The sequence below is a fragment of the Clinocottus analis genome, unplaced genomic scaffold, assembly GCF_023055335.1.
Source record: "Clinocottus analis isolate CAN_PGR_092001 unplaced genomic scaffold, fCliAna1.0.p SCAF_7, whole genome shotgun sequence".
NCBI lineage: Eukaryota > Metazoa > Chordata > Actinopteri > Perciformes > Cottidae > Clinocottus > Clinocottus analis.
In genome coordinates, this window is record NW_027176229.1 from 12381126 (window position 1) to 12403429 (window position 22304).

The 22304-nt window shown below is 39.9% G+C and overlaps 3 protein-coding genes across 7 annotated transcripts; all 3 read left to right on the forward strand.

The window, feature by feature from the left end:
- Nucleotides 1-24: 24 nt before the first annotated feature.
- Nucleotides 25-8249, forward strand: dbnlb (drebrin-like b). 5 transcript variants are annotated; one of them, XM_068566414.1, is made up of 15 exons: nucleotides 25-183; nucleotides 1970-2025; nucleotides 2261-2373; nucleotides 2484-2558; nucleotides 2801-2950; nucleotides 3507-3584; nucleotides 3997-4148; nucleotides 4261-4312; nucleotides 4533-4604; nucleotides 4881-5004; nucleotides 5316-5432; nucleotides 5854-5928; nucleotides 6125-6183; nucleotides 6751-6859; nucleotides 7017-8249. In XM_068566414.1, the coding sequence occupies exons 1-15, from the start codon at nucleotides 101-103 to the stop codon at nucleotides 7151-7153; spliced, it is 1452 nt and encodes a 483-aa protein (XP_068422515.1). In that variant the 5' UTR covers nucleotides 25-100; the 3' UTR covers nucleotides 7154-8249. The 5 variants fall into 5 exon arrangements, with proteins under 5 accessions (XP_068422515.1, XP_068422518.1, XP_068422517.1 ...); XM_068566415.1 differs by lacking the exon at nucleotides 25-183 and adding an exon at nucleotides 304-651; XM_068566417.1 differs by lacking the exon at nucleotides 5316-5432.
- Nucleotides 8250-12146: 3897 nt separating this feature from the next.
- arid5a (AT-rich interactive domain 5A) lies at nucleotides 12147-17462 on the forward strand. Its single transcript, XM_068604997.1, has 6 exons — nucleotides 12147-12248; nucleotides 14387-14561; nucleotides 14647-14699; nucleotides 15259-15356; nucleotides 15449-15614; nucleotides 15705-17462. Exons 1-6 carry the CDS (start codon nucleotides 12147-12149, stop codon nucleotides 16932-16934), a joined length of 1824 nt encoding a protein of 607 aa, XP_068461098.1. The 3' UTR covers nucleotides 16935-17462.
- Nucleotides 17463-18727: 1265 nt separating this feature from the next.
- gins4 (GINS complex subunit 4 (Sld5 homolog)) lies at nucleotides 18728-21827 on the forward strand. The gene is made up of 8 exons (XM_068566386.1): nucleotides 18728-18988; nucleotides 19101-19187; nucleotides 19619-19732; nucleotides 19831-19928; nucleotides 20005-20093; nucleotides 20255-20345; nucleotides 20479-20583; nucleotides 20871-21827. Exons 1-7 carry the CDS (start codon nucleotides 18890-18892, stop codon nucleotides 20573-20575), a joined length of 675 nt encoding a protein of 224 aa, XP_068422487.1. The 5' UTR covers nucleotides 18728-18889; the 3' UTR covers nucleotides 20576-20583; nucleotides 20871-21827.
- Nucleotides 21828-22304: the final 477 nt, after the last annotated feature.

Here is a 22304-nt window from a genome sequence, read left to right on the forward strand (position 1 = left end):
ACCCCGCGTTGCACAGCTGAAAGTCAGCATCATCGCCACTCCTCCCGATAGGAAGGGCGCATCCCGGATAGCTAGCTGGCTAGCTGTACCCCGCATAACGATGGCAGTTAATCTCAGCAAAAATGGCTCGGCGTTAACATCTGCGTTCAAAGAAGTGGTCGATGAGAAATCCAACACCAACTGGTAAGGAGCGGTCTGTCCACAGCGGCATTCGGCGTTCGGGGGAGAGCCTTTACGTTAGCTCCAGGGTTGTCTCGCGTGCAGCCTCAAGTCACGTTAAGTTAACGGTCACCGAGCGATGGATAAACTCAACCTGGGACTTCATGTCACTTTGTCCCTCACAGCAGACCTGCTGCTCGTTAAGTGGTCCGTCACGGAGCTGAAGCTAAAGCCAGCTTCGTGGAAGTTTTGCTTTATCGCATTTATTGTCTGTGTGACGCGTGTGGACCTGAAAGAAGAGCTAACTGAACAGCTAGTCACGTTGTTAATCAGCTAACCTAACTAACAGATCGGTGCAATGACCAACCAGCGAGCTGAACACTTTAATATGTCGTGCATGTATTGTATTTACATGTTTATTTAAATGTTTGTGTACGATTGTTTCTCCTGCAATTTGATGAATAGGTTGCTGGCTACCTCACTCACTTCCTGGTAAGGAATCAGAAGTTAAATGAGAGGCCAAACTGTGAAAGTCGAATGCAGGAACTTCCTCTTCGCGCTACCTCTTTTTTTCTGTGCGTGTGTGATTTGATGAAATTAATCTTGTTTAAGGATGACCTGAATAATTAATCTCAAGGCGCAATTGCCCAGAGAATCCTCCTGCTGGCCATGTATTTAGTCTTGGGTGTCTCGTAAATGTTTGCGACTCTTCACTCAGTTTTGGGCTTTAATTTGGACAATCGTAAACTAGCTAGTTATCGTGCCAATTATGTGGGCCTTTCACATGGTTGCATAAAAATACAAGCAGGTCTCGTACGTTTCTGTATAAAGATAGTCAAATGTTGTACCTTAAGGTAAAACTAGAACATTTATGGCTGTCATGAAATATCTGCAATCATAATTGTTGATTAAATTACAGCTCCAACGAAACATTTTTTCATCAATTCATCTCAATTATTTCCTATTCAGTTTACAATTATTTACAACAAATTAAGGCATTCGATCCTTAACGATTCAGGAAATATTTTGCTTGGAAAAAACCTCAGATATGATTTCTTAAATTGTTGTACATTAACTTTTATAACAATGGACGAATTGTTTTAACTCTATTTAATCCTAGTTGGATCCCTCCCTCATCCTTTAATCGTCAGTAATTCATTTTCTAATATTGTTGTAACCTGGGACTCAGGAAAACAAGGTTAACTGAGTTCAGACAGATGCACACGATATCCTACCAAACTGGTATTGAGGCTTTAGCGTTGGTACCACGTAGAAAAACTGAACGTTCTGGTAAAGACTTGAGTGGATGTGCAGGAGGAGCTTGATGAGTTGATGGAACTCAGGTGTGCAGATTGATTGGAGGCAGGAGAGAGATTAAGTGCCGCCCAGACAGACAGGTTCATGGGACCATATAAAACACAAGAAAGGGGAAGACAGGATTAATGGCAAGGCACAAACAAACCAGACTATGTTACTGACTCACTATTACTCAATACAGTAATACAACAATAAAGACGATAAATTAAATTATAAACTTACTCAAACAACTAACCAATTTACCTACAATGTGTAAATGGCTGATTTTGATTGGTTTTGAAATGGCAGCAGTAACGAATTTAACCAACCATACTTTTGTAAAATGTATCCTGTTGGAATAGGGCTTAGAGGTGATGGTTGCATACAAATGTATTATGAAAACTCCCATTGTTTTGTTTATTGTCAAATGATGCACGTCAAACAAACGCTTGTTTGTCTCAGTGTGATCTGTTTAACTTGTATTTTAATATCCTTAATCCTGTGTTTTTCACAGGGCCTTGTTTACCTACGAGGGAAACAGTAATGATATCCGCCTGGCAGAAAAGGGAGGTGAGTAACTGAGTAGATATTGTTATCAGTGTTTAATGAGCGCAACACAATATTATCAAATGTGTGCAGGAATTTCATTGTCAACATTGCAGTACAGCATGCAGTACTAAAATATCAGCACAAAAGGAGTGCTTGCCCCTGCTTTCCAACCCCATAATTTGTTTGAAGAAAAATGTCCCAGTTGCACAACTAACCACAGTAGCCATTTGACTTTTCCATATCATTTGTGTGTCAGATGGAGGACTGGAGGAGATGGTTGAAGAGTTGAACAGTGGAAAAGTAATGTATGCTTTCTGCCGGGTCCAGGATCCAAATTCTGGCCTGCCTAAATATGTCCTCATCAACTGGGTTTGTGCTACTCTTAACTATTATACATTTGTTTATCCTTTTTGAAGTGTCCCTCTTTGAACTTAGGAAGTTTTTGTTTTTGTGTGTTTCTTTTTTTGTGTGTGTTTCAGACTGGAGAAGGAGTGAAGGACGCCAGAAAAGGAATATGTGCAAACCATGTCAGCTCAATGGCCAATTTTCTTAGGGTAACATTGCACCAATTTTTGAGTCTATTTTTTTAATATGCATTTAAATTTCTATATTTAGTCCATGTTTGCAAAGGAGGATTTATGTATGCTAGACTAAACATAAAGAAGACATGGGTGTCAATGTCCAATAAAAAGCACATTTAATCAAATGAGTGGTTGGCACATAAATTAAGATAACTGTGGGTGTTCTTCTATTTGTGCAAGTATTACAATTATTTTTTTATCTAATGCTGTTGCAGGGGGCCCATGTCACAATAAACGCCAGAGGAGAAGAAGATGTGGAGCCTGACGTGATCAAAGAAAAGGTGGCCAAAGCCTCTGGAGCCAACTACAACTTCCACAAAGAAGCTTCCAGCCGCTTCCAGGACAGTGGTCCTCAGGGTCCTGTGGTATGCAGCGCATGCAGTTGTGTCATCCTGTTCGCTTATGTTTCATTCTCGAAAGATAAGCAGGGGATTAGATCTTAGCTTGGCTCCTAAATCTCAAAACATGGATACATTTGAAATGTTTTCTGCTTCTCTTTGTTATGACTACTACACACACTTAACCAGCTTTGCCACTCGAAACAAGTTTCAACAAACACTCTCCAAAGGACTGCAGGCCAACAAAAATGATCTCTACGTACAAGAAAGAACCATTAGTTCATATTGTATAGTTTTTAAAATATCAAAACAATTCATACTATGTATATTAGGCTCACTGTGTTAATATTGTAACCAAATATCTGGTGTGACATCAGTTAACAGAAGATAAACGTTAACATTGTTGTCCAGTTAATGAATAATGACCATGAATTATGATTAATAAATGGGAAAAAAGGGGTGGATTAGGTTTCAGTAAAATATTCTAACGAACTATTTACATAGTTGGATGATACTCTATTTTTTTATTTTGCAATGCAAGATGTTTACACAATGGTATAAAATTGTTGTTTTCTTCATGTAGGGTTCGGTGTACCAAAAGACCAACGCTATGTCCGAAATCAAAAAGACCAACAAGGACAACTTCTGGGCTCAAGCTGAGGTAGGCTCCTGAACTTGCATGAATCTGCTGCAGACTTCAACATCACCTTTGAGATGGTGTCAAGAATACCTTTTTAAAATATTTGTTATTTAAGTTATATACACTTTTTTTTTTTTCACCCGTTGACTCATTTAAATTGCAACAATCCTCATGTTGCAGTTTTGAAACATCTGTATAAAAATACAAGGCAGGTAGTTTTCAATCCATCACAAATGTAAGTCAGCAAAATAAATCTTGTAACTTGGTCCTTTTGTCTGCTGTTTTCACTCATACTCATGAATACACCCAGGAAGTGGTGCTCATTGCCTTGCGCTTTTATTAGACAAACTATTACGAAATCAAGCTTTTTAATTACGGTAATATTTGAAGAGGCCAAACCCATCGCTGACCTTGCTGTCTGATCGGCTTTTAGAAAGAAGAGGAGAAACGTCGCCTGGAGGATCGGCGCAAGGCAGATGAAGCGCGCCAGCACCTGGATAAGGAGACGAAAGACAGAGAGGCCAAAGAGGCAGTGCAGAGGGACAAAAGGGACAAGGAGAGGGCCACTCAAATCGACCAACAAAAGTAGGTAGCAACTGAAGAAAATACACAGTAGTTAAGACCGGTATGAAGAATCACCTATAGGGTTCAAACTACAAATGTTCTTCTCTTCTTCTAAATTCTTTTTCTTGAATAGGAAGTACCAGCAGCAGCAGGACTCTGAGCCCAAAGACCAGGGGAAACGCATGGTGAGTGTCTCACTATATGTTACTTTGGGTTTTCAACTTGGAAGTAACCTGATGGATAATAAGGAGTCAGATGCTGAAAAGAGGGTAAATGAGGACCGGTGTGAGATCACTTATCTAGAAATATCTTTATAGTTAAATAAGTTTTGGTAGTGCACACATTTTCTGAAGGCACCAAAGTAGCTAATGTCAGCCGTGCCAACATTGATATCGACATTATCAGGAGGAGCAGGAGGACGACCAAGCTGTCCAGAAGAAAGCAGTCAAGAGAGGTGAATCTGTGGAAAAGGCCAATGTGAGTTCCTCTTCCTGAAAGCGCTCTCTTCTGGCCGGACTACTTTCCTTTTTACTTCCTATTTCAAAACAACTATTTGTCCTAATCAAATGTCAATCATTTGAAGCCCACCTTAACACCTATTTTTTTACTCTTTGCTGCATGAGCTCTCCTTCCTCAATTGCTGTTTACAGCAACATCTATCTATCTTGTACTTTTTCTCTCAGCAACATTATCGCTGCATTATTAATAAACTTGCGACTGTCTAATGCTTATTGCATTTATTTGTGTTCCTAGGAGGCAGCTTCTCTCATCTCTCAGCGTGCCATGAACCCCAGAGAGATGTTCAAGCAGAGAGAGAGGGGAATAACTCCCAGTGACTCAGACACTTCCTCTGCTGCCCCTGCCAGCCCCCAGCCAGGTACCAGCCCTGCATACAGTGACCTCTCAATGTATATGTGTTTGCTTTAAATGTCACAGCTCTTCCTGCATTACTGCCAAGCTCTCTTAGCCTTGCTTGCAGAGAGTACAAACCAGTGATTTTTCTCAAGGAGATTGCCTGCCGACAGCTTTAACTTTCCATCAGACTGCCTTGTTGTCTCATAGTCATACTTAACGCTGTGTCTCCATCATGGTGTCTGCTCTTCCGTTCCACCGGTCTGCACTATGTTTTCTCTCGCGTCCATTTTTTTCGTTGCATGATTTGGGGGTTCCATATGTGTCTCTGCTCAGGGCGTCTGCAAAGCCCTTTTCTGTCTAAGCCAGTGTATGAAAGTGAGAGAGCCAGCTCACCTCAGCGCCAAGCTTCTCCTGTGCCAGCAGGCTCCGCCTCTCCTGTCCGTGCCACAGGTGTGAGCTACCACACACACACACACACACACACACACACACACACACACACACACACACACACACACACACACACACACTGGTACATACTCAATGCATACACCACATATTGGGTGACTGTCTAATATTTAACTTAAAACACCATGCTTTATTTGTCATTGTTTTTTTTCTGTTTGTGTCTGTGTGTATTCATCTCCATAATCCTTAATCAATAATCACAAATTGCATCATGAGTCATGCTTCCTTTCAATGTACTTCTTGTTTCATAGGAAATGTCAGATTAGTGTTTTGTTACTCTTCAAGTGAAACATGTCAACAATCCCCTTGTGGCTGACATGAGTGTTTGTTTCCAGTCTGTGTGGGCTTGTGAATGTGTTCACCTGTGTACACGCATGTCTGTGCTTGTGTTTTGGGCGATAAGAGCCCGATGTGGATGATGGACAGTCCAGGTGTGAGTATGATGAGCAGGAGGCGACCCCCCAGGAGCAATGTGAAGGTGGGACCCATTTCATACACCAGCCTCAGTGTTAAGCATCAGTTTTCCAACCCACCCATCTGCTTGTCATACATGTTATTTTGTAATTTGTTTTGAGCACATATTATTCCCTCCAGCCAAACTGTTGCAGCTGCTGCCACCTGCTGGTAGGTAGATGGCCCAGAGACAACGTACTGATAGTAATCTGTCTTTTCAGAGAAGACACAGGCTGCCAACTCCTACGTCAAAGAGACCCCTTATGAAGAGCCTGCTCAGGTGATTGTTTACTTACCTTAAGCATGAAATTCCTCCGCAGCCCCACGATGAGAGACACTAATTGATGCAGGCCTTAACATGTTCAGATTCCAAAAGTGTGAAACTTCACTCCAAAGCAACTGAAACTTGGGGACTGGAAAAAGAAGAGCAACACACCTTCACCAAACAAAAGCAGTTATCAAAGTCATCCTGATAAAGCTGGAATGTGTTTCAGTGGTTCCACTAGCAACATAAAAATAATGTAAATAAATAGCCAGATAAGGAATTAGAACCAACATCAGCTACGCTATGCTAAATATGCTCAATGTTTGTGTAGGCCACATTCCAATGTAACTTCATCCATAACAACCACTTTTGTATGTGCAGGCAGCCAGCCCAGCAGGGGCTATTTTATTTGATTCAACTTTATTATTTAGTAATAAAACAAACTACTTTAATTAGAATGCCATACTTGATGACCGTTTTCTAAAAAGTAATGCCTCACTCAAGTCTGTGTTTTGTTGTGATTATGTCACTTCCTGACATGAAGTCTTAACTGAAACACTGCATTACTTATTCCATTCCCAGGTGGAGGAGATTAACTCTTATGAGGTGACTGCTGAGGAACCAGAAGAGACAACCGTGGAGACACCAGACAGAGGCACCTGTGCTAGAGCTTTGTATGACTACCAGGCTGGTGAGTTTTATTTTTCTCTATTATCAATACCTTAAGAGTAAATGGACTAGTTCCTAATTAATCAATTTGTATCGTTAATCGACCAATAAAATTGCAATAAGTGCTCTCTATTGAAAATGTTGCATGACGTTCATGAGACACTGCTTTTCTCCTCCAGCTGATGACACGGAGATCTCATTCGATCCCGACAATATCATCACCGGAATCGAGATGATTGACGAGGGCTGGTGGCGGGGCTACAGCCCAGACGGCCATTTTGGAATGTTCCCAGCCAATTACGTGGAGCTTATTTAGCCCAGACCCCCACTCTCCCCACCCCACCCACGACATCTGCAGTAAAACAGTCAGCCCTCGCACACATGTGAGCTGATCAGGCTAAAATGGAGTAAACGATCCTCCACATCGTGGACCAATGACTGGATGGTAATCGTGGGCCAGAAGCTTTTGAAATCTTTCGTCTTTAAGAAAGCAATTCTATTAAATTTTTGATGTTGTGAGCAACTGATGGCATGGTTTAGGGATTTGTGAAGACCTAGTCGGACCAATGCTCCCACTCCCCCCCTAAATTACATATCTTTTCCTATAAATGTGATGCCGTACAAAATTAGCCTTTGTTAAGTCTTTAAGTAGTAACAGCACTTCTAGTTCACATTCCTTACAAAGTAACTTCAGTTCTATTTCAGGTATAATTTAGTTGTTACTTGTAGCAAATGTTCCTGTACGTTTCAGGGAAGAACAAAATATATTTAAAAAATGGCGGTACCAGCTACAGTATAATCAATCCTTTGCCTTGTTTTTGCCTTTCTTTACTGGCAGACTGAACTTTCCTTTTTATGTGATTGATTCTGTGTGAATACCAAACTATGTTTTAGTACTGATCTTGCTGTGGTTGAAGTGAATATTTAAAACAAATCGAAATGATGTTTGCTGTGCTCTGGGTGGATTTAGTGGGGAATGCATCAAACAGTTCAGTTCCCTTTTACTGTGATTCTTTTTTTTTTATTATTCCTTCGTCATCTGTACCAGATTATTTCAAAATATAGCATTTCAGGGACAAGCTAAAGAGAATAAAACAAAGTCAGCATTTTTTTCTTTGTGTGAATCTCGCTGGTCTGAGGTTGAATTTGAGTGCATTACAGATCTCTAGTACGTAATTTGGGATGTAAGGGTGCCATAATGACAGGAAATGAATGCGGTTACATTTAAATTGAAAACTTGTATGTTCACTGTTTTAATCACCGAACAAAGTTCTTGTTCTTTTGAGCTTTTTAGACTATAAAAGGAAAAAATAACTAGGAGTAGAAAGAGCATCATATATCCATTGTATTTTGTTTTTCCAGAGTCTATTGTAATGCACAGACATTCTTCATAATAAAATAAATAACCAATAGCCGTGTTGTCACATCTTTTCAGATAGGTCTTTAGGGATTTTCAGAGGTGTAACGGGAACTCTCTCTCTCTCACTCACACACACACACACACACACACACACACACACATTCCTGGAATGGGGCAACAGCTGGGGAATTCACCTGTAATGCATAGGTTTCATTTTCAGACTTAATTCTTTTTTTTTTTGTCTCCCCAATCCTTTATTAATATCTACCTGGATGACCAAATCTGTGTCCTGAATGTTTCACTGTTTAAAACATTTGCTGTCAATTGCTAATCTTATATCCTTTATGCAAATCATGCTTGTGCTATATATTACTCAAGAAGAAACAAATGAAAATTAATTTAAATCTTTCTGAAATAAAAATGTAATGTACTTTGACACCCTTAGTCCATTAAATATTTTCCGAATATTCAGTTTCATTCTGTATCAAATTTGTTTTTTAAATGGAATTTGATATTGGCTTGTAACTAAATGACTCAATCTCTTAAAATCACACATACACCTACGCCCCCTCGAAACGCTATCAACGATAAACATTAACTCTCACTATTTAAACCTTGCACCTCTTCTATTAATGTTTGCAGATCTATTTCTGTTAGTTTGTACTTAGCACTAAAACTACTGGATGCTTCTCCAGACCCATTTATTCTGGAAAGATCTTATTCATCTAACGGACGTTTCCCACTGTGACTGCAATCATCAAACCGCTACAACATTTGTAGATTGTTCCCAAGAGAGTGACTCACTTCAGACAGGAAATCTCTTGTGTGTTGAATTCACAATATTTTCTCCAGACGTTGTCATTTGCATTGTGTGGCCCTGATCTCAACCTCATGTTTATCTCAGTGAAAGTCTGAAATGAATAGCTGGGGATTTTCTCAGTCTTTTAACTGATGTTTTTGCTCATTGTCTCCACATTTGTTTTTGGCTTCAGTTCTGCAAAACATTGTCAGCATTAGATGGTAATAAAATATATTTCCTATGAAGCCTCATGTATGACATACATTATACACAAGTTATTCTGTATTTATTCGTTTATTAGAGTAGTTTTGCCTCAATGAAGTCTCACTGTGTCTTTCGTGAATCAGATTTTATATCTAGATGAAAAGTTGTATTTTATATCTACATCTATTGTTCATATGGGAGGAACATAAACAGTTTAATATCACAGTCCTTCCATTTGTGTAGTGCACCTTGTTGAGCAACTGAAAAAGCAACAAAAAAAATGTTTTGTGTCTATCAAACCACAAAAGAATCCCGCTTGACATTTGGACAGTTTGTAGATATTTGGTTATTTTGACATTTAAATGTTAATCATTTTGAAATGTCATACTCTATCCGCAACAGATATAGGGGAGAATAGGGCATCCCCTTTTAAATAGATCAAAAACATGGGGAGGAAATGTGGATCGTGTGCAGCTTCATCACTCGTCAGTGTTTTGTCACAAGATGGTGTAATTGTATTGAGGTTCATGCTGGAAAATGGAGGGGAAATACACTCATATTTGAATGTGACCTGAAAAATACTGCAACTGTCTTTAATCAAACATGAAATCCATAGGAAAGTAAGTTGACCTTAATGCTTTCCATATGTCCGTAGGGTACGTAAAATCTTGACACGACTCCCTCTGACTCATAACGGGGAGTATAAATAGCTGATTGGTTTGTTTTTTTTTCGACCACTCGTCTCTATTTGAAAAGCTGCTTCTGCATTGTCCTGGTGTTTCATTTTTGACAATATCTTTGAGGCAATGGCCAGTAGGAACCATTTTAAAGAAGTAGGTCCTCGCTTCTTCCTTAAAATGTGAGGTCTTTAGTCCCGGAAGCTACCAGCCAGTCTAGAAACCTTCATTTACCTACAAGGGAGCTTTGAGAGTCTGTGTTTACTTAGCTTTTAGCTTTAATGAGTCAAACTATATGCTTGTGTGTATACTTTAAAGTCCTATTTTGGTGCTTTTAGGTTTGCACAGCAGCAGTTTGATTTCTTACCTCACACCTAGTTGAGCAACTCAAAAAGCAGGACTAGGGTTGAAAGTTTCAAACTCAAACAATATAATGTACCTAATGGAAACCAATATGGATGCACCTAAGTAAAAATGAAAGTGTAATGAGTGGTTTATCTTCTTACCTTGCTGATGCTTACTCAGGAATGATGGTCAGTACATTGGCGGAAGTGGGACGGCCTTGCTTTGCTTTTCTGAAAATAAAAATCTAAAATATGTTGTTTTAATGATGTACACTTATGCACTTTTAAACCTTCATTTGGCATCACTTGAATGTTTCTTTCACTTCCCTAAATTCAGCTATTTTGGTGGTTTTGAGTTCTGTCTACACACTGAAGCTGACCAGGCATAAATCATTGTATCACAAACTTTGTTGAATCACTATAAAGTCTATAAAGATATGCATGTTAACTATTATTATCTCATTGGTGACATATTTGTATTTGTGTTTAATGTGCAATATATTAATAAAAAAAGCAGTGATGGCATTACAGTTTTATGTGCTGCTAACAACATTGGAAACATAAGACAGCAACAAAAATAAGTAACGTTGGTAGTTTGTCGTTGTTTTGTCTGAAAATCAGGTGATGAAACAGAGAACAGACATTGTAAGACTTGAGAAACTAAGAAACAAAACTCAGTTTCCCAGACTCACCTACTGCAAAGCAAACAGTACAACCAATGAAACTGTTTTGTGGAGACAGCTTCCTGTTTAGTGGTGTGAAGTGGAAGAGGACGCCGCGTGAATTACTGTCACAAAACTCTGTCAAGCCAGAGAGAAAGCAACTTCTGGAAATGGGTAAGAAGGACTGTTATGTTTGTTGTACTGTTTTATGTATTTACTGCAATCAGTTAAATAGTGTATAGTTTTAGATATTGTCCTTGTTGAATATTAACACTTTATCACACTAAAATACCATCTTTAAACAATATATAAAAAGCTGTACCAGGTCTGTGTTTGCGGAAGCATTGTAAATACATTCATTTGTGGAAAAAAAAAATAAAAAATTGATTGAGAACTAAATTCTGTCTCAGGAATTTATAATCACAATGTCTGGTGAAAACACCGTAGGTAATGTGTTAATTGGCAAAGAAACAAAACCATAAAAATGAAGAGCACATGTTCAAAAATGCTGGAAAAATGATACAGTATCAACACAATAAACAAAGTAGTTTGAGGCTACTGAAAGCAGAATTAAAGGTTCAAGCCACAGCACAGGAAATAAGATTTCTCAAAAGAGAAGCATATTGGTTTGTGATATCACTGTGGGTGGAGGGCTATGAGGTCTGGAGCTGAACGAATTACATTTCATGGATTGTGGTCTCAAATGGCCCTTTCGCTCATGAAATGCATTAATATGATGCTAATATTGAGAGAAACATGAAGCATACAAATATAATGCACAGTGATTATTAATATCTCATATTCCAGTACCAATAGTAATATCATGTGTAGTGTTTTTTTAACAATCATCAAGTATAAGGAAGTATTATGTTTTATGTATGTTGTAGTTTATTGATTCAGATTATCTCACTTTTGCCATTAATGTCGTTTATGTGTTACAATATCGTACGAGCAGCATGCAAGTGGTTAGTTCATGAGCAGGATGTGGTTTTGCAAACTGTGGTTTTGTATCAGACTCAGTTGACAATATGTTCTCTAAATGTCTAGCTGTTGTGTTGATCACTCATCTGACCATTACGTAAATTAGATCAAATGACTACATTCCCAGCAGTGATGACGTGTGGCTTTAGTACTTTTTTAAATAGAAGATATATTCCAGCAATGTTTCTCCAACATTGACCAACATTCATTTGGAGGTCTTGCTTCCTCGACTGTGGTTCTTTGAAATAAAATCCACAGTTGTCTTTTGGAGGTAAACGCTAAATGTCTTGCTCCTGCTGTGTGTTTCATGAAGCTCAGGAGGACCAGAGTGAGATGTCACAACAAACAGCAGCCGGTGACGAACAGGAGGGAACAGAGAAGCAGGTACTCGCCACACTCGCCGCTGATTAAATGTCCGTTGGCCTTCTGGAAGCAGTCTGGGCAATTTCCTTCAGTTACAGTTAATCAGTGACTACAGGCATGACTGCTCAGAGTGAGCTGTGTTTTCATTTCCTTTTTTTAGTGAATTTGAGATCGTGGAAAAAAAAATGTTCAAGTGCTGATTGTGTCAGTACAGTTGTTTCATCTTGATGGCTGATTGTGAAATGAGTAACAAGAAATATGTAATTGTGCGTTGTATCCTGAGAGGGTCATAAAACGCACACACATCTCACCCCATGAGACACGCCACAATATTTTCATTGCACATAGAGAAACTGCCGGAGGTCTTCACAAGCCAGTATTCTGGTAAGTGAAATGAGAGCTACAATATGAGAAACACAAATTAACTCATCACATTTCCAAAGCTGTTGATAGTTGAAAGCCTGGTGGTTTCTGTGGCCTGCCGATAGCACCAATACAACACGCCACTGACAATCATTGTGAGAATCACACATTGACACATTGACATCTACATCACCCACGCAGTTTTCCAAAAAAAATGATCTAGTGGAAATCAACTGAGTGTTTCACAATTATAATCACATTGAAATCTGCAGCAAAGGGTCTACAGTGTGTGGCTTCGAGAGCAGACGTTTCCTGTTGGCAACCAAGAAAGTATAAATGAATCAGACTTGAAAACAGTGACTGACAGTAACTGAAGACTGGTGAATTTTATGCAAGATTCCAAGATGTCTTTCGCAATTTTAACATGGGCACCACCTTCTCATTATTTTATGTTCAGGTGATAATATAATGTTGTATTCATGTTTATCAGCTTATCTCAGTTGTGGAAATACAGACAATCAAAAGTGATTTGCCAAATATGACTTTTCAACATTTTGAGTAGAAACATAATGTCTGCAGTGGGAAAAGCAGATGATACAGAACTGGAAAGTCAGAGCTGTTGTCTGGGAACAGCATTGTGGAGCTGCTGAACTGTGACTCAGTCAGGGTAATCTTGGTTAAAGGCCTGCACCTTCACTATTACTCACTCTGGAGACCTACTTCTCGGAACCAGGAACCACATAGAGGAACTTTATTCAATATGAAACCACGTCAAGCTGATTTGTTGAAGAGTGAAATAAAGCCGCTTCTCTGTGTGCTGATTCAAAAGAAGGTACTGACACTGTCCATTGCGGCCTCTTCTTAACATCTAATCTGTTGAAATTGATCGCTACAACGGTGTGAGGTTTCACATATCGGCATGAACAAAACAGAAGTGAGTATTTGTGCTGTTTGAGCCAGTGGGAATAATATTGTTGCAGTAAAAAAAAAACTACAATATATTTATACCACATTTGATACACCCACACAACAAAAACAATAAAATTGAGTTTTTTTTTTAACGTGATAACGTAAAAGCACAATCCCCAAATCAAACATTTAAAGCCATACAACAACAACAGAAATGTGTTAAAAATACAGACACTGCATCATCTTCATCAACAATGTATCTTCCTAATACTTTAATGTTTTCTACTTTTCTTCTTGAAACCTGTTTAAATGTTGATCTTAATTCGGCTGGTCTTCACTGTTTCATTTCTCCTTTCTTACAAACCACAAATAGTGACATTGTCAATTTCTTACGCTGAAGTTCTGGGTAGTCTGGATTGTAACACTTGATACGTCTAGTTTCTTGGTATCATCACTGTTAATGAAACTAGTTCTGCAGAAATATAGCAAACATGATGACAGTTATTTCTTAGAAATTACAAAGCAGCATTTTTATTCAGAGTTAGATAACAACACTTTAGTTTTTATATAACGTCTTTTTGCTTCATGTTTGTTTTTCAAAATGTGATACCGGCGACTGACAACTCCAGACCAAAAACCCCACAAGTCTGCTGCTTTCTCTCCAGACAGGATGTGTAGCGGTTATCTATTGAAAGTAGCGGTACAACCCTACTCTCTGGTTTTGATGTTTCAACATTTGCGTCCCATGAGATTAATCTTTATCTTATTTCTCATCTTTGTAAAACAGGCTCCTATATGTGCAGTGGATCACGTCACATTGAGTTATTTGATTTTCATGCAAAACGTTTGACATGTTTTCTCTTACGCGTCTGTTTTCTCCACACTAGGTTTCTCCCACTGTCATTGAGATCCTTGACGACTCTATGAATGAATGTGAAGAAGAAGAAGTCAGGCCCAAGCTAGTGCAAATGGATGAGAAGGCCTTTGTGTCAAGTCTGCACTCTTTTATGAAGGACAGAGGTACACCTATAGAAAGGATCCCACATCTGGGCTTCAAACAGAGTGAGTTGATGCACTGCGCTCGGTGTTAAAAGGACACATGGTATTTGAATAAAAAGGAAGTTCTCATGTCTGTCGTCTTCCCCAGTAAATCTTTGGAGGATCTACAAAGCCGCTGAGAAACTTGGGGGCTATGAATCAGTGAGTACAATTTCTTATTTGACTATTTTTTATAGTCCTTTGACCGGTGTGCTTTCAGGTTTCTAAGTGGAAAATGAGCTATAGGTTAAGTGTTGTAACATGGTGGTTTTTACCACACTGAAGGAAATGTTGCTCTAGAGCTCTCGTTTGCTCTAGAGCTCTCTGTTGTCTTTGATGTTGATACTGCAGGACAAGATCTGAGCGTGCAGCTCATGTTGAAATGGCACTAAAGCAGAGCTGGGGCTCTGAACAGGGTTGACCCTCACCACCGCCTTCACTGCTGCCTCTGGGCTGCCTACTTCTAAAAATGAAAGTGTGTGTGAAAACCAGCAGACTTGTCATTTAACTCAAGGCCGAAGGAGAAAGAAGACCTTGGGCCAAAACATCCGCTGTGCATAACAACATTTAAACACATCAAAATAAAATAAGTAAAAACTTTAAATTCAGAGATCACCACTGTTTCTTCAAGGAACTTCCTATATCCACACATGCTGGATGAAACTGCACACACAAAATAATAAGACAATGCAGCATTTTCTAACACTTTGTTATTCAACAGGTGACAGCACGGCGTCTTTGGAAGAAAGTATATGATGAGCTGGGAGGAAGTCCGGGAAGCACAAGCGCAGCTACTTGCACTCGCAGACACTATGAGAAGTGAGCATCATTTGGTTCATTTGGTTTCTAACTTACATGTCAAATCAATCATTATATCGACTGATTTATAACCACATATGTGTTTTGTTTAGGCTCTTGCTGCCCTTTGAAAGACAAATAACCGGAGAGGAGGACAGACCTGTGCGCCCAACCAAACCACGGAAGCCATATAAGAGAAATTTGGATGGCAAGGTCACCAAGGCTGAGAGGAAGAGGAAAAGGACTCAGTCGGATAGAGAGATGGACTCAGAGATAGAGGTAACGTACTTAGGGAAAAAGGTCTCAAGAAGAAACAAATTTGTATTAGCACATAAAGTGTCCTAAAACATCCCCTGTATTATTTTATAGATACTCAGCAAGAGAAGTCCAGAGGCGGCCTGCCAAATTGAAGCAGTGATGCATCCTCACCCCGCACTCTGGGCCTCTGATAGACACCTTCCAGATTGTTCTTTGCCTAAAAGAGCCACCACCGGTCTTTGCACTTCTGTCTATGCCCACCCTGTCCAAGTCCCCACACCCGGCCCCTGGACTGCTTATATCCCGTCTGCTGCCGGAGAGGTCATCTCTCCTCTGGAGAAAAAAAAGCGGATGGCTCAGGCGAGCCTGAGCTTGCCACTGAATCCTCACACTGAGGATAAAGAAAGGCCCTCTGTCATTCACTGCTCCCAGTCTCCGGCCCGGGCTTCTTCCAGCCGGAACTGCGACTCCACCGACAGCTCGCCGCTGCCTTTATCCCCTTCCTCTTCACGCAGCCCTTCGCTTTACTCTGTTACATCAGAGGACTACCTTGAAGGAAATGAAGATAATCCTGCATCAGGCTCTGACCATTCCCAAAACTGTACCAGCTCTGTGGAAAATATACTCAGCTGTAGTAAAGAACGAAAGGGTAGTCAGATATGCAAAGACCCTGCAGGACCGAATAAAGACATCAGCTCCGAATCCGCAGACGCCATTAAGGTCCAGAATAAAGACTCTGACTGGAAGCCAATCCATAAAGGCAGAGGGGAATATTCCAGCCAACCTTTCCAGTCATTCTCCTCTCCCGCAATGAGATTGGATTGGGCCTCAACATCTAACTCTAGTTTCACCAAAGTTATTCCAAAATCTGTGCAGCTTCTGCGGCCCGCTCCTATTCGACCAGGTTATAAAATGCAGCAGGGCAGGTTGATGCCGCAGGACGAGTCTCCGACTTGTGCGAAGAAGCTAAACAACATGGCACCGTGGCTTTATCAGACGGAGAAGAGGGAGAAATCCAAGACAATGCAACAGAAGGTTCCCCCCACTCAGCAGAGTCTGGCCCTTTCCACTGCCAGTCTGCCGGTGTCGTGTGTCCTGTCGAGCTACGACAGATCAGGGAGCTACTCTCGACACCAGCCTTTATTACATCCTGCTTTTCTTCCCAACAGAATGAGACTACCTCAATCTCAACTAATATATCGACACGTCCCGATGAGTCCAGTTAACCCTGCTCTCATGGGGTCTGCTGTTTACCCATACCCCTACTCCATTCCTCTGTTAAATCCCCAAACTGGATATGCCCTACCTGCCACGCATCCCTTTTACCTTCACAAGCTGTGATTCTTGTTATTTCTAATCTAGACTTAAAGAATAATAATAATAATACAAACAGTAATAATACATAAGTGCAGTTTATTTTGTTTTTAGACTGAAGAAGGCAGCCATTGAGCTTGTTGGCTTCCTTGTCTATTGATCATACTCATTTTGGTAAAGCCCTACTTGTGTTTTGAATATGGCTTAAGTATGCAACACAGACATATTTAGGTGACGTGGCTTCTCAAACAGCCATCCCCTGTGGTGAACTAGTTACTGTCCAAACTGTGTGACCCAAAACTAAACTACACTGAAGGTAAATAAAGACAGCAGTGATGGCTAGAGAGATATAGTAATTATAGGATCACAGTGAAACAGATTCAATCGTGCATCGAACAAATCCATAATTTTTTTTAGTAGAACTCTGCAAAATGCACTTATTAAATGTATGTATTATTTTGCATTGGTTGATTAAATGCAAAAAAAATAAGTCACAGTGCTTATTCAATGACACATTTTTGTGATAATGTCACATTCTCAATAGCTTGCACAAATATAACCAGTTAAATTAAACAAAAAAAACACAGTTGTTGTACATTTGTTCTCACTTTCACAATTGCAATACTTTGTGTTGAAGGCAGAGACCATTCTTGTTGTACTGTATTGTGTAATCTGTTGAACATAAAGCTACATTATCAAAACTGTATTTATTGTCATACTTTTTTTAAAATGGAGAGTAAGTAAATCATCAAAAGAAAATGACAACAATAAACATTAAAATGTAGGAAAAACTTTTGGTCCTTTGTTTGTAATTACAGGAATGTTTCTCCATACCATGTCATAAAAGATTTCACCATAACCCAAAACATTTTGAATAGAAATGTTGTCTTTAACAGTGATTGACATCATCAGTATTATGGGAATGGTGTATTTTCATCGTGCAGGAGCAAATGGGCTCAATGTATATAATAGGTCATCAGAGAAGTCACAAGAGTCATAATAGTATTAAATAGAACAAGCCTGCATGTTTTCATGTTTTTCACTGTGAACAGCTTTTTAAATACCAGAAAACTGACTTTTTCTGAAGGACTGACTCAAACCATACCGGTCTGATGAAGCCCAAGCCCAGAGATAAAGATACTGTGAGAAACTGTGCAACACTGAATGTCACTAAAGTGGCCGCAAGTTCATTATTGAAGAAAATAAAGATGAATACTAAGGAAAAAGCAATGAGGATTGGGTGGGTGGGGGGGAAATCAGACAAATGACATTCTGCTGGAGGCCACAGCGTTGTTTGAAACAAGACAGCTGGAACAAACCAAGCAGTTAATGTAGTTCTGTTAAATGCACACGCACATGGGTGATTGTGCAGTGGAGACATGTGATGTGGACTTTGGGAACCTCTGCGATACATATTTTGTATTCAAATTATAATTCTGTGAAAATGTGATTTGTTGTCCTATCATTATACTTTCAAAATAGTGTGTAGTGTATATTACATAAATTACAATACATATTTGTTGTATTCATCCCACTAGATCGGGCTCCCTGAGTTCAGACTCTCAGTAAGCGCTACTTTTCAAGCCGTGTTAAAATCCCTCTGCTACTAAAGTGGACCCCAATGACTGTGTTAGAAAGCCCTATTCTGTCTATAAGGTAAAACATTTCAATGTATATGTCCATTGTCCTCTTTAAACGTCCAGTGACGGTACGCGCTTCACACAGCCTGCGAGGAAGGTTGCCTTACAGACCTTACGTAGGGAACAATATGCTTCTTAAACTCTCGCGAGATTAGTTGCAGTGGCGCGAATAAACAAGGAGGTCCTCCACTAAATTTACGCTGCCGTGTTGCTGTTGTTTGTGTCTCCGAGAAATTTTTCTAAACTGCCCCGTTAGAGTCGCTTAATATTTACAAAATCAACGTAAAGTTAGCGTTTCCGTTAAGCGCTGCATTTTGTCTTTTTACTTCGCAAAAGAAAACTATGTCGGACGCTTTGTCTGATGAGGGCAGCGACGTCAACCCAGATGACACTCAGGAGGATGTTATGACCCCGGCGGAGCTGATCGCCAAACTGGAAGAAGTGAGAGGACGTTAAAGAAAAAAAAAAACCCGTGGTCCCACTTGAAGATGACATGAAGTGTCTTGTTTGTCCGCCGTCTCCTCACAGCTGTGCTCCCGTGTGTCCCTCGCAGGCTTGGCTGAACGAGAAGTTCTCCCCGGAGCTGCTGGAGAACAAGTCTGAGGTGGTGGAGTGTGCGATGGAGCAGCTCAGTCACATGGTAAACGAAACGGGGAGTACCTGCAGCTCAGTGGGTTGTTTGACTGATTTACTCTGATTCTACCCACATGTGTAAATGTCACAAAACAGCACGCACCGTGCGGTGCAGGGCTGAAAGCAACGATTGTTATGCATGGGTGGAAAAGGAGTTTATGTCCGCTTAAGCCCTAAAAATGCAACTAATACAATGTAAAAAGCACAATATTGCCTCTGTTCTGCAGTGGAAGTTTAAAGTGAAATGAATGTCATATAACTAACTACAGAAGTATGTTATCTGAAATGTACATGAAAGTACTGCGTTACATTCCACTACTGGTATTCTTTCAATTGTTGACATCATACATGTCATACATGTCTTACATGTCAGTCCAAAATATATCCTCAAATGTTTATTTCTGGCGGTGTCCTGATTTTTTTGTTTTCCTTCAACAGGAAGCCAACTTGCAGCGGGTGAAGAAGGGCGATGCAAAGGCCAGCATCCATCGCATGGAAATAGACAGAATTCGCTTTGTGCTCAGCAGCTACCTGCGCTCCCGTCTGCAGAAGGTCAGTAAGATCAACACTATAGCCGTGCACACTAAAGCTCTCATTTCACTCGGTGCCCATTGACAGAATTGCCTGATCTTTGTGTCACGTATGTGTAGATTGAAAAGTTTTTCCCTCATGTCCTGGAGAGAGAAAAGTCTCGAGGTGAGGGAGATCCTTCTCTGCTTTCTCCTGAGGAGTTTGCATTTGCCAAAGAGTGAGTACTGTAGCGCAGGTTTGGAGCAGTTTGTTTATTCTGCTGTTTTTGTGACACTTGTTCATCTGGTACACAGGTACTACGCCAACACAGAAACCTACCTGAAGGCTGTAGCGCTGAAGCGCATGCCCCCCAACCTGCAGACAGTGGATATGCTCAAAGCAGGTAAAATCTTGCTTGTATTATCTTATTTTTTACTGACATGCTCTCTTTCATATTTGTTCAGTCGAGAATGATTTATGCCTGCACTACTTCCGGTGGTGGTATGTGCTCGGACATTTCCATCTAATTTCTCACTAATTAATTTTGTTCTAATGTAATCGCAGTGCCAGAGCCCTACCTGGACTCCTTTGTGTTTCTACGGGTGAAGGAGAGACAGGAAAACATCTTGGTTGAGCCTGAAACAGATGATCAGCGGTATGTTGTATTTGTCACTATTTTAAAACCCCACTAGGTGGCAGTGTCACCTTTTTTACATTCAGTACAATTAAGTTATTCTGCATAGATACTGAAACAACTGATATTGTCTCCACTCTGTCTCTTCTATCAGAGAATATGTTGTAGATCTCGAAGAGGGCTCTCAACATCTAATGAGGTATCGAACTATAGCACCGCTTGTTATAAGTGGAGCCGTGCAGTTAATTTGAACGTCGAGGTAAGTAACAATGAGTTAGTTTGACTGTGTCATCGTTCTCAGTAACTCAACACTGCCCTCTCAACCTCTCGCACTGATGTCAGCTATTTCATTCCTGCAGATCTAAAGTAAGCAGCTGCTTCGCAGTGACATCTGGATTTTTTTTTTCTCTCTGTTTTGCACATATTCTAGGAGAAATGTCTCTTTTAACAACCCAAATATGTTGACAATAGGGCAGATTTATCATTTCACTGAACAACACTTAACAATGAACTGCAATTAACACAATGTCATTTTGGTTGTTACAGGTCTGTCTGTTGGTGCGGCTGTTTTGGGCTCCAGGAGGTCAGAAAATGAGCAATGGCCTATTTTTGTAATATAGCGGTGATGAGGAAGGGGCACATTAACCGGCAGAGATTACATCTGGATTTGCACTCATCTTTTTTACTGTTGGGATTAAGGTCTGACTTGTGGGACACAAACACAGACATTGTTTGCACTCTATGTAACTCTTAAATAGCACCAAATATAAGGTTGTTTTGTTGTAGGTGCTCGCTGATGAATGAACCCTGTTCACCGAAGCAGCATTTTCAGTGCTGTGGACCATTTTAGGATCTTTTTAATCATGTCACAACTAATCTGCTCATTGATTCTGCCAGATGACTCACAATATTAGACTTTTTTTCCTCTGCTGCTCAGTAACGAGATGCACGCCAAAGGTTAAATGTCATCTGTTCGCTTCATGTCATAGTGCATATGGGCATGTTTGAAATAACATGGTTTCTTTTGTTCATAATTTTTGAATAACATTCAAACTTAAATGAATTTGATACTGTCATTATAAATAGTATAAATCCTGTTAGTGTTCTGATAACTTCTGTGCATCGCTTTATTTCAGGTTTAAAGTTTCTTTTGAGTGCTTGTGTTTTTTATTTTTTTGTGCTAAAAGGACATGTCGCGCGTTGTCTTCTTTAAAACATAATTGTTGAAACGGCATTGTTATGTAAGAGCCTCGAAGGGAGCAATCAGTGCTTCTTGTTTCTTTCACACCTATTACTCAGTTTTTGGAACTAATAAGGGGCCGAGGGAGCGCGAGCTTCGCAAAACTGTCTGTTGAACCCCACTTCTGATCTAGCTGATCCAGAATCATACAACCCAGAGATATTAATGATCTAACCAGAAAATCCATTTTGGTTAGATTCTTGAAAACATACTTAGAAGCATTTTGAGTACTTTAATGCTATTATTCATATTCATATGTTCTTTTCGACCGTGAAAATGTGAATTTCAGAAAAATAAATATTCTTGTAAATGATTGACTGTTTACAAAAGCATTTCATTTTGTTATTTCTTAATTGCAGTATCCATGACTCAACGTGATTGGTTTACCTCGTTCAATCAGTCTGGACCTAAATAGTCAAATCCCCACCAGTATCGCCCCTCCTTACAAAGTATCACCATGTGTGGTACATTTGGTTTCATGAAACTCAATATGTGCACACAGTTGCGTTGATTCCAGAATAGCTTCCTCAGTTAGGTGACTGAGCATGCTGAGTCGTTTTTCATTCCTGAAGCGTCACACATACTGATTTACTACAGGGTTGGGGTTGGGGTTACTGGGATCCAGACCTCAGTGTCCACTGACGAGTCCGAGAATAGAAACTGATGCCTGGAATAGTTTCCACAATGCAGAGTCGAGTAGGGTTACATTTAGTAGACCGTTATGGACTCCATCGCCTAAT

Excerpts from the sequence above, each read along its gene's own strand:
- gins4 (XM_068566386.1), top strand. The coding sequence starts at position 18,890 with ATGTCGGACGCTTTGTCTGATGAGGGCAGCGACGTCAACCCAGATGAC. Across the intron at positions 19,733-19,830 it reads TGCGCTCCCGTCTGCAGAAG|ATTGAAAAGTTTTTCCCTCA; the intron begins GTCAGTAAGATC and ends ACGTATGTGTAG. Across the intron at positions 19,929-20,004 it reads GAGTTTGCATTTGCCAAAGA|GTACTACGCCAACACAGAAA; the intron begins GTGAGTACTGTA and ends TCTGGTACACAG.
- arid5a (XM_068604997.1), top strand. The coding sequence starts at position 12,147 with ATGTCTTGCTCCTGCTGTGTGTTTCATGAAGCTCAGGAGGACCAGAGT. Across the intron at positions 14,700-15,258 it reads AACTTGGGGGCTATGAATCA|GTGACAGCACGGCGTCTTTG; the intron begins GTGAGTACAATT and ends GTTATTCAACAG. Across the intron at positions 15,615-15,704 it reads AGATGGACTCAGAGATAGAG|ATACTCAGCAAGAGAAGTCC; the intron begins GTAACGTACTTA and ends ATTATTTTATAG.
- dbnlb (XM_068566414.1), top strand. The coding sequence starts at position 101 with ATGGCAGTTAATCTCAGCAAAAATGGCTCGGCGTTAACATCTGCGTTC. Across the intron at positions 4,313-4,532 it reads AAGACCAGGGGAAACGCATG|GAGGAGCAGGAGGACGACCA; the intron begins GTGAGTGTCTCA and ends CGACATTATCAG. Across the intron at positions 5,433-5,853 it reads CTCTCCTGTCCGTGCCACAG|AGCCCGATGTGGATGATGGA; the intron begins GTGTGAGCTACC and ends TTGGGCGATAAG.